The 12,293-nt window shown below is 53.5% G+C and overlaps 2 protein-coding genes across 2 annotated transcripts; one reads left to right on the forward strand and one right to left on the reverse strand.

The window, feature by feature from the left end:
* Positions 1 to 550: 550 nt before the first annotated feature.
* Positions 551 to 2,898, reverse strand: LOC120699252 (coniferyl alcohol acyltransferase-like). Its single transcript, XM_039983182.1, has 2 exons — positions 2,495 to 2,898; positions 551 to 1,871 (listed from the first exon to the last, which is right to left on the reverse strand). Exons 1-2 carry the CDS (start codon positions 2,742 to 2,744, stop codon positions 712 to 714), a joined length of 1,410 nt encoding a protein of 469 aa, XP_039839116.1. The 5' UTR covers positions 2,745 to 2,898; the 3' UTR covers positions 551 to 711.
* Positions 2,899 to 7,630: 4,732 nt separating this feature from the next.
* Positions 7,631 to 9,899, forward strand: LOC120699253 (protein LOW PHOTOSYNTHETIC EFFICIENCY 1, chloroplastic-like). The gene is made up of 2 exons (XM_039983183.1): positions 7,631 to 7,854; positions 7,937 to 9,899. The coding sequence occupies exons 1-2, from the start codon at positions 7,693 to 7,695 to the stop codon at positions 9,788 to 9,790; spliced, it is 2,016 nt and encodes a 671-aa protein (XP_039839117.1). The 5' UTR covers positions 7,631 to 7,692; the 3' UTR covers positions 9,791 to 9,899.
* Positions 9,900 to 12,293: the final 2,394 nt, after the last annotated feature.

Consider the following 12,293-nt stretch of genomic DNA (forward strand, 5'->3'; position numbering starts at 1 on the left):
AGTCAAAATGGCAAGTTCATGGGACAAAACTCGAATCCTAGAGTAACATGTTTTTGAATAGATGATGGAGGATTTTTTGTCTAGTCATACCTATTTACATTGTCAATTTGCATAATCTTGTTATGTGATATCAAAAGCAGGATAACTTTGACTAGAGGGATCCTATAAAATGACATTCATTTTGAATGAGATGGAGCATATATTTAGCAAATCATACAAAATGTGAGACCAAATCATAAGGCTGATGGGACCTGATATATATATATATATATATATATATAAAACTGTGGCAAATGCCTTGACTTTGTTCATTTATTTTCTGAAAAAAATATATATAGCAGGAGTGAAGCCTATATTCATTAAAAAAAGAAACAGGTACAAAGTAGATATTATTGAGTTGCATGCATGATGCACCAACCATGAATATGAGCCGGCAGCAATTAGTTTATGCGCTAACCAGCAGTATTCGAACTCGAGACATCTGGCTTTAATACTATATTGAGTTGTATACACCAACCAATTCAATTCAAAAGTTTAAATTGAGAGAGAGTGGGCAATTCAATATTCCAACAGATATATATAAATGGCATTTTACGGTAGGAAAACAAAAGGAAAATACTCGTAGGAGAGAGAACACTGAAACAACGACAAGAGGTAAAGAGAGCTGAAAGGTCCAAGAGGCACTCAGCCGCCGACGAGCTCTGGAACAGTCTAGACCAGGCCAAGAAAGTCTGCCGTGAGAGGCTTGAAGATGTGCTGCTCGTCGGACTCGAGCGCCGCCGCAAGGCGCGGCCACACGCAGGCGCTGACGAACCAGGACCCGTCGCCTCCCGCAGGGCGCGCGCTGATGGCCATGAATCCGGAGCTCAGCCTCGTGTAGCGGAAGACGGGCATGGCGAGCGCCGCCTGGCCGAAGCCGATGTCCGTGTCGAGCGGGAACGACGCGAACACCGTCTGGCTCAGCGTCGGGGCGCCGAGCCCGAGCAGCGGCGACTCCACGAAGATCTCCTCCTTGTGCTCCTCCACCCAGTCGCTGATCTCCTGCACGTACTCGTCGTAGTCGATCGCCGTGATGGCCTCCCGCACCATGGCCGCGACGTCCGCCAGCGGCTTCCGCCGCACCTCCTCCACGGTCGCGTCCGCGGCGGTGTACGTCGTGGCGTTGCCGAAGTAGTTGGGCATCACGGCCGCGAGCTCCGGCGCCGCCAGCCGCTGCCGGGCGTCCACCCACCACGCCAGGCGGCAGCGCTCCTCGGGCACCCGCGACGCGGCCACCACGCCGGCGAGCGCCTTCCACAGGTACGCCGACAGCGCCTGCACGCGGGACGGGCGCCTGCCGCCCTTGCCGCTCGCCGTCGCCGCCTCGCGCAGCCGGTCGAGGTCGCCGGCCTCCACGTAGTAGAGGCGCTCGACGAAGCTGTCGTGCGCCGTGAGGACGTTCACCATCCGGCTCTCGTCGAACGTCGCGAACAGCTCGGCGACCCGGGCGCCGTAGGACGGCCGGTCGCGGGGGCGGAACACCGAGCGGTCGTGGCTGGGCGCCCCCGCCTCGGCGATCGTCCCCGACCGCGAGAGCTCGGACCACTTGCGGATGAGCTGGGTGATGGCGGACCCGTCGCCGAGGAGGTGGTTGATCCCCCACATGACGGCGAAGCGGCCGCAGGCGAAGGAGAGCAGCTGCACCGAGAGCCCGACGTCATCGGGGAACGGCAGCGCGAGCTTCTTGAGCGTCTCCGCCTCGCCGAAGTCCAGGCTGCCCATGGCGGCGTCGACCTCCGCGACCACGAGGTCGGCGCCCTGGTTGTGGCAGTGGAGCTCGGGGAGGCCGGAGGACGGGTCGGCGGCGATGCGGCCGCAGAGAGGGTAATAGTGGTTGAGCAGCAGGCCCGTATCTAAGCACGTGCGGGCCGTGCGACCGCACAGGGCCCCCGAATTTGAAGGGCCCCCAAAATATTAGATATACATTAGATATAGTCATGTAAATACTTTAATTTAGTTAATTATTAATCTAATTTGTAGCAAAATATGGCCCAAATTGCTCATAAAAGATAAATCATTGTAGGCGTATCACTTATCACTTCCTTTTACATGGTGCTACTCGGGTCAGATGTGTGATCTCGAGTGGACCTATCACAGCACCACAACCTCTCCAGGATTCCATATTTTGAACCTAAAATCGGCCTAATAAACCAGGCCCCTCAATGCTTTGTTGCTAAAACAAATTTTTTTGGAAAAAAAATTTTGTTGCTCAAACAATAACAATTGTTCCAGCAATAAAAGAAATTATTCCGGAACAAAAAAATAGTTATTAGACCTTTTGTGATGATTTAATTGCCAGTCACACGTGTGACTTCTAACATTTATGCTTTCACACAGCACATCGCGCTTATCACACTTGCCGGCTGCTATCGCTTGGTATTCGTGATCCTACACTAGGTCACTAGGACCAAGTCCATTGTTTCGCACAGGGCCCTCGAATTTGCCGGTACGGCCCTGTTGAGCAGGGACGGCAGGCCGGACTCGAAGGCGGCGACGACGTCGGCGAAGCTGCGCCCGGCCTTGGGGAGCTCGTCGGGGTAGAGGCAGGCGATGCGGAACTGCCCCGTGCCGCCGTTGTAGAGGTCGATGTTGGAGACGGCGGCGGTGTGCGGCTGGATGGACGGGTCGGAGGCCTTCACGAGGCGGCGGCTCACGACGCGGACGGGTGGCTGCTGGCCAGATGCCTCGACAGCAGCAGGCGCCATTGCTATTTCGCCGCTGCCCAGCGAATGGATTTGCGTCGCTGCAGCTTCGAGCTGAGGATCGGAGAGCAAGATGATTGGATGCTTCACATCTTCGATTTCGAAGACGAGCCATTTTATAGTAGGCTGCACTGAGTGTGTGAACTGAGAACCTGTTGGCAGCAAAATTTTGACTCTTACTATACGATTCGTCAACCGTTTGAATGGCTGATTTGACCGAGCTGCTCGGTTGGTGGCCGGTGTCTCGTTTTGCAGATTAGTTCGGGTTCGGAATTCGGTGATGATCTTGCTGCTAACTCGTTATTAGAAATTTTGTTAAATTCGGCTGCCGGTCAACTGTTTGAATGGTGAATCGGTCGTGCATGCGATCGACGGGGTGATGGCACCGCCGTTTGATCGATCTCCTGGCAGCTGCTGCGAGCTAGAACTACTCCAGCTCGCGTGGGCTGCGTGCCTTCCTGATCATCTGGAGTTCTGAACCAACTACCACGCGTGAACATAATCCTGAAAATTATCCCGACGCGGAAACTGTGCATGTTAAAAAAAAAATTAGCACATTCCTAGAGCCGCCGCAAGCATGTGGAACCGTCAGAAGACCGATCCTGTGACCGGCAACAAAGAACAAACGGACCACGTCAACTGCAGAGCATGAGAGCAGAGTGCAGACAACATCTCGAGACAAAATTAAAACAAAAGGCATCGATGTGAGCCACTCCCGATGGGAAATTTGTGGGACCGACAGCAAAATTAATGAATGATATGTCATGTATACTAGCACACGATTTGATTAAATTGTGGCACTTATTAGTATACTGCACCACAGTCTGGTTGTTTCGTTATTCTATTTGTTACGACAGTTCTGTTAACTAATATTGTCAATGATTCAATTTCAATCTGTATTTGTTCTTATTAGTATATTGTACCACCGTGCCGGAAGAGTAAGTGTTTTGTTCTTATTAGAATATTTATTTAGCCTAACAGAATCCTTGTAAAGATTGTGATCCAATAAGATGCAAGTCGCTGATTTTTGTCATTGAGCCTGAAGAGTTGTCCTGTGATCAAACCCACCTGTATCTTTCAATGTTTTGCTGGAACTCATAATGTTTCAATCTGCGGAAGGATGAAGCATGGATTGAGCGCTGCATTCTATGGTATATATCCGGAATGGGCTGCCTTCATGAAAACTATACCAGTACCCCAAATCGAGAAGCATAAGCAGGCAGCAGGAAGGGGCAATGAAAGATGTGCTTTTGGAGTACTGCAGTCACATTTTACCATTGTTCACCGGCCAGCACGACTGTGGAAGCGCAGGAGTGTTGGGAGGGTCATGTTAGGCTGTGTGATTCTCCACAATATGATAGTGGAAGATGAGAAAGAAGAGGCGACCATCCATGTTGACTTAAATGAGATTCCAGGGGCATAATGTGCACTACCTCCTGAAGTGAATGTTGGTGGCAATTTGTGCTTCGCTGATGTGCTGTGTAGAAAAGCTACTCTCCATTCTCATTCGCAGCATACCCAACTGAAAAATGATCTCATCGAGCACATATAACAAAGGTTTAGAAATAGCCATCATGATTAATCATGGTAGAATACTGTTTCACATTTCTATGTTTTTCAATTAACATCTCATCAACATTTTATCTTACAAACATTTGTTCTTTCATGAGCTTGCCATGATGTAGGTCATTACTGGTGGTGCTACTGGTTTTCCTTACAGGTATGTTCTCTAGCAGAGTTTGTTTTTTCAATAAGTGAAGATCTATGTTTCAGGTTTATTCATTTTTCCACCTTTCAACTTGCAGTGTTGCTACTGAACTACGGATACAAAACAACTTGGCTGCTCCTTTCTGCCGAAGATCCAAGCATGGTTTAGATCAATAACTAGTGTCCTGTGTTGCTTAAGAACTTATTTAGTATTGCAACTGTTTAATTTTATTTCCCAAGACTTTTGTAACGCTTATTGTCGGTGTCATGGTGATATCTGTCATCGTGCTATCTAGTATTTAATATGAACTATGTTTTTTAAAATTGATGTGTTTTCCCAATGATCCCTAGATGAGCATACGTGTTTTTTGTATTGTGTTGTTTCATACATGGCCACAAAGATGTTGATCATATCAGATTCTATCTATATCTCTGCATTAAATACTTGCTCTTAAATGCAATGATCCTCTTAGCCAACCTAATAGATAGGTCCATTATATGAATCGGCTATATTGAAGACTCAATATGACATGGCTAAAACTAGACTCACATTTGGTCCAACGAGGCAATGACGGCAAAGGTACAGGGGTGCTCAGGTTCACGTAGCTCAATGCAACTTTATATCACGTTTTGCTGTAAAAAGTAACTTTAGATCCACGTCGATCTGACTACGGTTCTAGCAATGGGGCATATACAGTGCAGAAAAAAATAGAAATACGACTCATAACAACGGGGTACAGTGAGGATAGGATCTCGTACGGTCAGGTTCCTGTGGAGCGTCAGGATAAGTTCATTTGCAGCGGCACGGTGTATTAAGGGGGTGTTTGGGAGCTCTCCTCCTTCAAATTTGACTCCACTCCATAAAAAAATATCCAAACACCCCAACCAGCCCCACTCTACTCCACCAAAAATTGGCTCCACTCCACTCTTTTTGTGGAGCTCCTCAAGAGATGCTCCACCAATTTTTGGAGCTGGTGGACTTGGGAGAAAATTACCCACCATACCATTGTGTACACAGAAAAAACATTTTGCTCGGTCTATTCTGGCGCTGACCGGTCTTCCCTGCGACCTCGCCCATCGCGAAACGAGCACTCCACCTTCCCCGCACCACCGCCTGGAGGTTCAGCCGCCGCCTACTTCACCCGAGCCACCGCCTAGAGGTCCGTGCCGCCCCCTGGAGGTGCTCCCGCCGCCGCCATGGAAGTCCACGCCGCCCCGAGGTCCGTGCCACCGCCTGGAGCTAGAGGTCCGGCCGCCCCTGGAGCTGGAGGTCCGCGCTGCCGCCTGGAGCTGGAGATCCGGCCGCCCTCAGAGCTGGAGGTCCGCACTGCCGCCTAGAGGTCCGGCCGCCGCCGCCCCGAAGTCGCGCAGCCACAGCCATGGAAGTCCGGCCGGAGGGCTCAGATCCGAGCAGGGCACCGCGGTCAGGGCTCGCACCGCCTCTGCCTCAGCCTCAGGCCGCCGGGGCTCGCCGCCGTTGACCAGGAATCGCTAATCCCGCCGAGCCTCGCCCCCGCACTCGGCCTCCTCCGCAACATTAGGCCCCCGGGGTTCGTGTCGCACGTCGCCGCCATGGATGGCACTTGCAGCTTCGCCACCCGCGCTGGGGCCGCGCTGGCGCTGGCCGAGCACCACAGCAACGCCGGCGCCATGAGGGCGGGCGAGCCCTTGGGGCACACACGGGAGGAGGGTGGAAGAACAGGAAGGGTGGAGATGGAGGTAGAAGATAACTTACAAACGGGACCCGCGTGGAAGTGAGAGAAGTTTAGATGGCCCGAGCTGGGCCGCTGCTTGCATATTGGGCCGGTGGGGCAGTGGGAACTAGGCTTCTGAGATCTGTGGAGTGGAGCTCTCCCAAACAAAATGGACTACAAGTGGTGGAGTGGAGTTAGAGGAGTGGAGTGACTGTTTTGTGAGTGGAGTGCTCCCAAACGGGCCCTAAAGCCCCTCCCAAACGAGGCTACTTTGAAGTTGTTGACTTGGGTGCCACCGAGTCACCGACAGGTCACTCGAGTGCCATGGAGGCAGCAACGCCTCCAACTAGAATTGGGACTTGGGCCGTGCCATTTTTGGGCAGGCTGCGGCACGATCGTTTGGCAAGGCCTAAAATATTTTGGGCCGTGCCGGCACGACACGAACACGAGGGCCGTGCTGTGCCTAGGATCTCAGCACGACGGGCCGTATGGTACGGCCCGTATTTTGGGCTGTGCTTGGACCGGCATGGCACGAAAACGGCACATCGGCTGGTACATAGCATATTATTCTACTATAAAAGTTAATCTCCATTTCTAATTAACAACAATCATGGAAGGAAATATTATTCATTCAAGAAAATTACATAATTTTTCTACCATCGATAGTTTATGGGCTTCCTAATTGTAATAGTAACATTTCTGCATCGATACATATAAATTCTATTGCAAGTATTTGGAGGGCCGTGCTTGGGCCGGCACGGCACAGAGATGTACCGGCGTGCCATGAGCCGTGTTTGGGCTTGATAATTGACTTGTCGTGCCGAGACGGTATGGCACAATGTGCCAACCGTGCCTAGAAATCTAAATCCGACACGGCAACAGGCAGGAGAGAGACGGGCCAGGCCAGCACGATGCACGACCAGGGGTAATAATCCCGACCGGTCCGGTCAAACCGCTGCCCTCCGGTAGCGGTTTACCGGACCGGTTTGACCGGAAACATGTGGAAACCGGTTGAATTCAAATCTAAATTTAAAATCACATGTGTAATCAGTTTGAACCGGTATACCGGCCGGTTTGACCGGTTTGAATCAAATCCAAATTCAAAATCACATGTGCAACCGGTTTGGAACGGTATACCGGCCGGTTTGACCGGTTTACCGGCCGGTTTGATCGGTTTACCAAGTGGGCCTTAATGGGTTGTCTCATTTTTTTCCTTTTGTTTTTTGGTTTAACTTTAAATGCCCGAAAAGTATGTTAAACAAACAAAATTTTGAGAAAATTTAAAACCATTAGATTCGTCGCACTTGAAATATTTTTAGAAATTTTTTAAAATTTTTTTATTTTTTAAATTTAAAATTAAATTTTGAATTTGAGCCGATTTGGTAGCGGCCCAAACCGAAACCGGACCGGACCAATTTGCCGGACCGGTTCCCACCCCAAGTGCCAGCTCTACCTCCAACCACGAGCTGGTGACTGGTTGCTCCTCAACACCACAAACAGATAGCCTTCTTCAGCGGCCACGAGTGCCCGGACGCCCGCCACCAGTAACCATGGCCTCGTCCCTGGCCGCTTTCCACTCCGCCGCCGGCCACGTCCCCCGCCCACGCAGGCAGCAGGGCGCCGCCCAAGGGCGCGCCTCCTCCCTCCTCCGGCTGCTCCACCTTCCGCCGGAGCCGCTGCCCGGCCGCCGCTCCCGAAGGGTCGCCGCCGAGGTACGCCTGGACTCTGTGCTCCGCTTCAAAAACGGACCTTTGCTTCGGAGATGTGACGTGTCCCGTTCTAGGACCTTCGCAGTTCGTGACTGGGGGCGCTGACATCACCACCGGCGATGGCGGCGGCGGCCGCAGGACGTCGGGAAGCGCGGGCGTCGACGTCGCCGCGGTCACCGCGATGCTCCGTGAGGCCAGAACGGCCGACGACGTGGAGCTTCTGGTGAAGGGTTTCTTGGAAGACCGCGGCGGCGAGGGCGGCCTCCTGCCCCTCCAAGTGTACACCACCGTGATTCGGGGGCTCGGCAAGGAGAAGTGCCTGGACGCCGCGTTCGCCGTTGTTGAGCGTCTCAAGCGGAGAGGGGTCAAGCTCAACCAATTCCTGTACAACTGCCTCCTCGGCGCGGTCAAGAACTGCGGCGAGTTCGGGCGGATTGAGGCTGTTCTCGCTGACATGGAAGCGCAGGGAATCTCCCCAAACATTGTGACTTTCAATACCCTGATGTCCATCTATGTTCAACAGGGCAAGACTGACGATGTCTTCAGGGTGTACGCCGAAATTGAAGGCCGGGGACTTGTGCCGACTACAGCAACATACTCCACTCTGATGTCGGCCTACAAGAAGGCCGGGGATGCATTTGCAGCCATCAAGTTCTTTGTGACGCTCAGGGAGAGGTACAAGAAGGGTGAGCTGGTGGGGAACCATGACGAATGGGAGCAGGAGTTTGTCAAGTTTGAGAAGCTCACTGTCCGGGTGTGTTACATGTCAATGCAGCGGTCCCTCGTCAGTGGGCAGAATCCGGTCGGTGAGGTGTTGAAGGTTCTCCTTGCCATGGATGAAGCAGATGTCAGGCCAGAAAGGAGCGATTATGAGCGGCTTGTCTGGGCGTGCACTGGGGAGGAACATTACGCCATTAGCAAGGAGCTGTATCAGAGGATTCGTGAGCGTCATGGGGAGATAAGCCTGTCTGTCTGCAACCATCTGATTTGGCTGATGGGCAAGTCTAAGAAATGGTGGGCAGCTCTTGAGATTTATGAGGATTTGTTGGACAAAGGGCCAAAGCCGAACAATTTGTCTTATGAGCTGATCATGTCACATTTCAACATTCTGCTGAATGCTGCGAAGAGAAGGGGCATTTGGAGGTGGGGTGTTAGGCTGCTTGACAAGATGCAAGAGAAGGGATTGAAGCCTGGAAGCAAAGAGTGGAATGCAGTTCTACTTGCATGTTCAAGGGCTTCTGAAACATCGGCTGCAGTGGATATTTTCAAGAAAATGATAGAGAAAGGGTTGAAACCAGATATAGTTTCCTATGGAGCATTGCTGAGTGCACTTGAGAAAGGCAAGCTGTATGATGAGGCTTTGAGAGTCTGGGAACACATGTGCAAAGTTGGCATTAAACCAAACCTGTATGCATATACAATTTTGGTGTCGATTTACATTGGTAAGGGCAATCATGCTATGGTAGATGCTGTTCTTGACGATATGGTGTCAAAACAGATTGAGCCAACTGTTGTAACCTTCAACGCAATAATCAGCGCATGTGTGAGGAACAATATAGGCGGCACTGCTTTTGAGTGGTTTCACAGGATGAAAATGCGGAGCATTGAACCAAATGAAATTACATATCAGATGTTGATTGAAGCTCTTGTACAAGATGGTAAACCAAAACTTGCCTATGAGATGTACATGAGGGCTTGCAGCCAAGGTCTTGAACTTCCTGCAAAGTCATATGACACTGTAATGGAGGCATGCAAAGCTTATGGTTCCCTCATAGATCTAACTACTCTGGGTCCTCGCCCTCCGAAAAGGGAGGAGCCCATCAGGTTAGAGAATAACTTTTCGAGTTTTTCTCAAATCAAGGAGCTGCCTAACAGTACTCAACATTTTGGGAGCACTGGAATGTATGGATTTTTCAGATACAGAATGGAAAGATCATGATTTTAGCATGCTACCACTCCCTTGTATAGTTGTCTTCACCCTCCAAAACCTATTGAACATTAAAAAAACGGTCACTGACATATTCCATAAGTTCCCCAAACTGTAAAAATTAGTACATTAGCATTTTTTTATTCCTCTTATGTTAGAGTAGGTCTTTTAAACTTTGTTTAACCCCCATACTTAGCAATTATTTGAAAACAAACCATACTTAGCACCGGCGGCACCACCGACTCCATCACCGTGGCTCCCTCATCCCTGGCCTCCGTGGGCTCCGGGACGGGGCCTGTTCTCTCCACCTGATCAACGGGCTGCTCCGGCGCAGCCCCGTCAGTCCTCTCCTCTCCACCAGTGTCCGGCCGGGCGGCGCCTTCCTCGCCGCCATGACCGGTCTCTGCCTCGGCACCCCGGCCGGATTTCTCCTTGGCGCTCGGCCAGATGGCGTCCTTCACGCCATGCCAACCGGCGACATTCACGCCCAATTGTGCGCGGGCCGACGCAGCCCCCCGGGCCATCGCCGCCCGGAGCTCCTCGGCGATTTCCGCTGCCGACCGAGGCCCCCCGCTCGAGAGCTGCGGCGCCGTGCTCGGCGTCGCGGACCTCCCCCTCTTGAGGGCCTTGGTGGGCGCCAGCAGAGCGGTCCGGGCAGCAGGGACTCTCATGCTGAGCCAAGGGGGAAAGCGTCAGAACTGGAGAGGAGTAGCATGCAAGAAAGCAGAAAACAAGCGGAGGGAAACATACCCTGATGCGGCGTCGAGCTTGCGCTTCTTCGAGCCGCTCTTCGGGGCCCGCGATGACCCACTGGCTCCCGCCGATCGATCACCGGATGTCGCGCCCGGGCCGGTTTGACCCCTCGGTGGGGACGCCAGTTTGAGGGTCCCCGCGTCCGGCTGTGCGGGTGACCCCTCGACCAGTGACCGCGCGTGCGTTTCCTCGCCCTCGTCCTGCACCGGGGGCTCGGTGCTGGCCCGACGCTGGCCCGGTGACCGGCCCCCGGCCCTCTTTGTGTCGGACTCGAGCCACATCGAGTAATTGACTTGGCCCGTCGCTGCCGAGAACGGAGACTCCGGCTCCGGTGTGGAGTCGGGCGTCGGGATGGGCGGCTTGCCCTCCTTCTCCAGTGCCCGGTTCGCCTTGTCCCTCGCCTCCTTCTCCTTCCTCTTCCGGTCGCGCCGCTGTTTCTCTGCGTCCTTCTGCTCCTTAGTTTGCGGTTCACAGCTCGGATTTCGGGGAGCGGAGGAACCGAGGGGTATCCTTTGTGGCTCACCCCCTACGAGCGAGACCAGGATCAGGAAAAAAGGGCAACATCAACGTCGAAGCCTGGAAACGAAATTTACCACTTGAATGTACCCCGCGTCGGGGCGCATCGAGACCCTCCAATAGTCCGCGAGGTTGCTCGGGGGATGGGACACCGCCCGCCCCGCTCGCTGAGCGGACACACCATCGGACAGGAACTCCTCCACCATCCAGGTACCTTCGAACGGGGCGTCCCCTGTCATCTGGAAAAGAGGAAGCTTCCTCTCCATAAGGGGAGGCACCCTCCGCCGGTGGAAGTTGGCGATGACGATGGCCGCGGTCAGCCCCTTGTTCGCCAGGCGGTGCAGGGCGTCGGTGTAGACCTCGAGCCTGGCCTGGCGCTCGAGGGGCGATACCCCATACCTCCAAGCGTCCTGCTTCTCCAGCAGCACCTTGCCGGAGTACGCCGGAAGCCTCACGTCGTCGTTGCGAAGGTAGAACCACCATCGGTCCCACTCGCTGTTGTTGGTTGTCATTTTGCAGAGGATGTAGTCGTCCTTCCTCGGTCCCCGCAGCTGGAGTGTCAGGCCCCCAGCGCAGACGGGCCTCCTCACCCCCATCGAGACGTACTCGGTGTAGAGCTCGCCCCGGAAGAGGTGCCTCCACAGGTCCCACTGGACCGGAATCCCCAGGTAACCCTCGCAGACGGCGACGAAAACCGCCGCTTGCGAGATGGCGTTTGGGGCGAAGTTGTGCAGCTCCACCCTGTAGTGGTGGCAGAGCGCGCGGATGAACTTGTCGGCGGGGACGTCGAAGCCCCGCTCGTGCAGCCGCACCAAACTGACGACGTAGCCGCTCGGAGGGTTCGGCGTCGTCTCCGACTTCGGCGCGATCCACACCGGGCGCGCCGGATCAGTGTTTGGCGCGAGCAGCCCGGTGGCGACCAACGATTCCAGATACTGCTGATCGGCGGTGGACCGGCCCCATGGCACCGGGTCGACGAGCTGCACCTTCGCCATCGCGATGATGGAGGACAGGTGGAGGAAAAAGGGGTCGAAGAAGGGGAAGGTGCGCCCGCTCTCTCTCTCTCTCTCTTTGCCTCTCTTTCTCTTTTGTCTATTTGCTCGAGAGAAGGACGATGAGAGGAGGAGGAAGGCAACGGCAAGGTAAGCCGAACCACCCCGCCCGTGCCTCCCTATTTAACTACAGCAACGAGGCGGATTCCCCGCGGCGGTTGCAAATCTACCGCATTCAATGCGGTAGATACCGC

The sequence above is a fragment of the Panicum virgatum genome, chromosome 3K (genome assembly GCF_016808335.1).
Source record: "Panicum virgatum strain AP13 chromosome 3K, P.virgatum_v5, whole genome shotgun sequence".
NCBI lineage: Eukaryota > Viridiplantae > Streptophyta > Magnoliopsida > Poales > Poaceae > Panicum > Panicum virgatum.

Bases quoted from the DNA above. Each gene is read 5' to 3' on its own strand.
- LOC120699252 (XM_039983182.1), bottom strand. From the start codon at position 2,744: ATGGCGCCTGCTGCTGTCGAGGCATCTGGCCAGCAGCCACCCGTCCGC. The intron at 1,872-2,494 runs GGGCCGTACCGG...TGCTGCTCAACC, and splicing joins CCTGCCGTCCCTGCTCAACA to ACTATTACCCTCTCTGCGGC.
- LOC120699253 (XM_039983183.1), top strand. From the start codon at position 7,693: ATGGCCTCGTCCCTGGCCGCTTTCCACTCCGCCGCCGGCCACGTCCCC. The intron at 7,855-7,936 runs GTACGCCTGGAC...GGACCTTCGCAG, and splicing joins CCCGAAGGGTCGCCGCCGAG to TTCGTGACTGGGGGCGCTGA.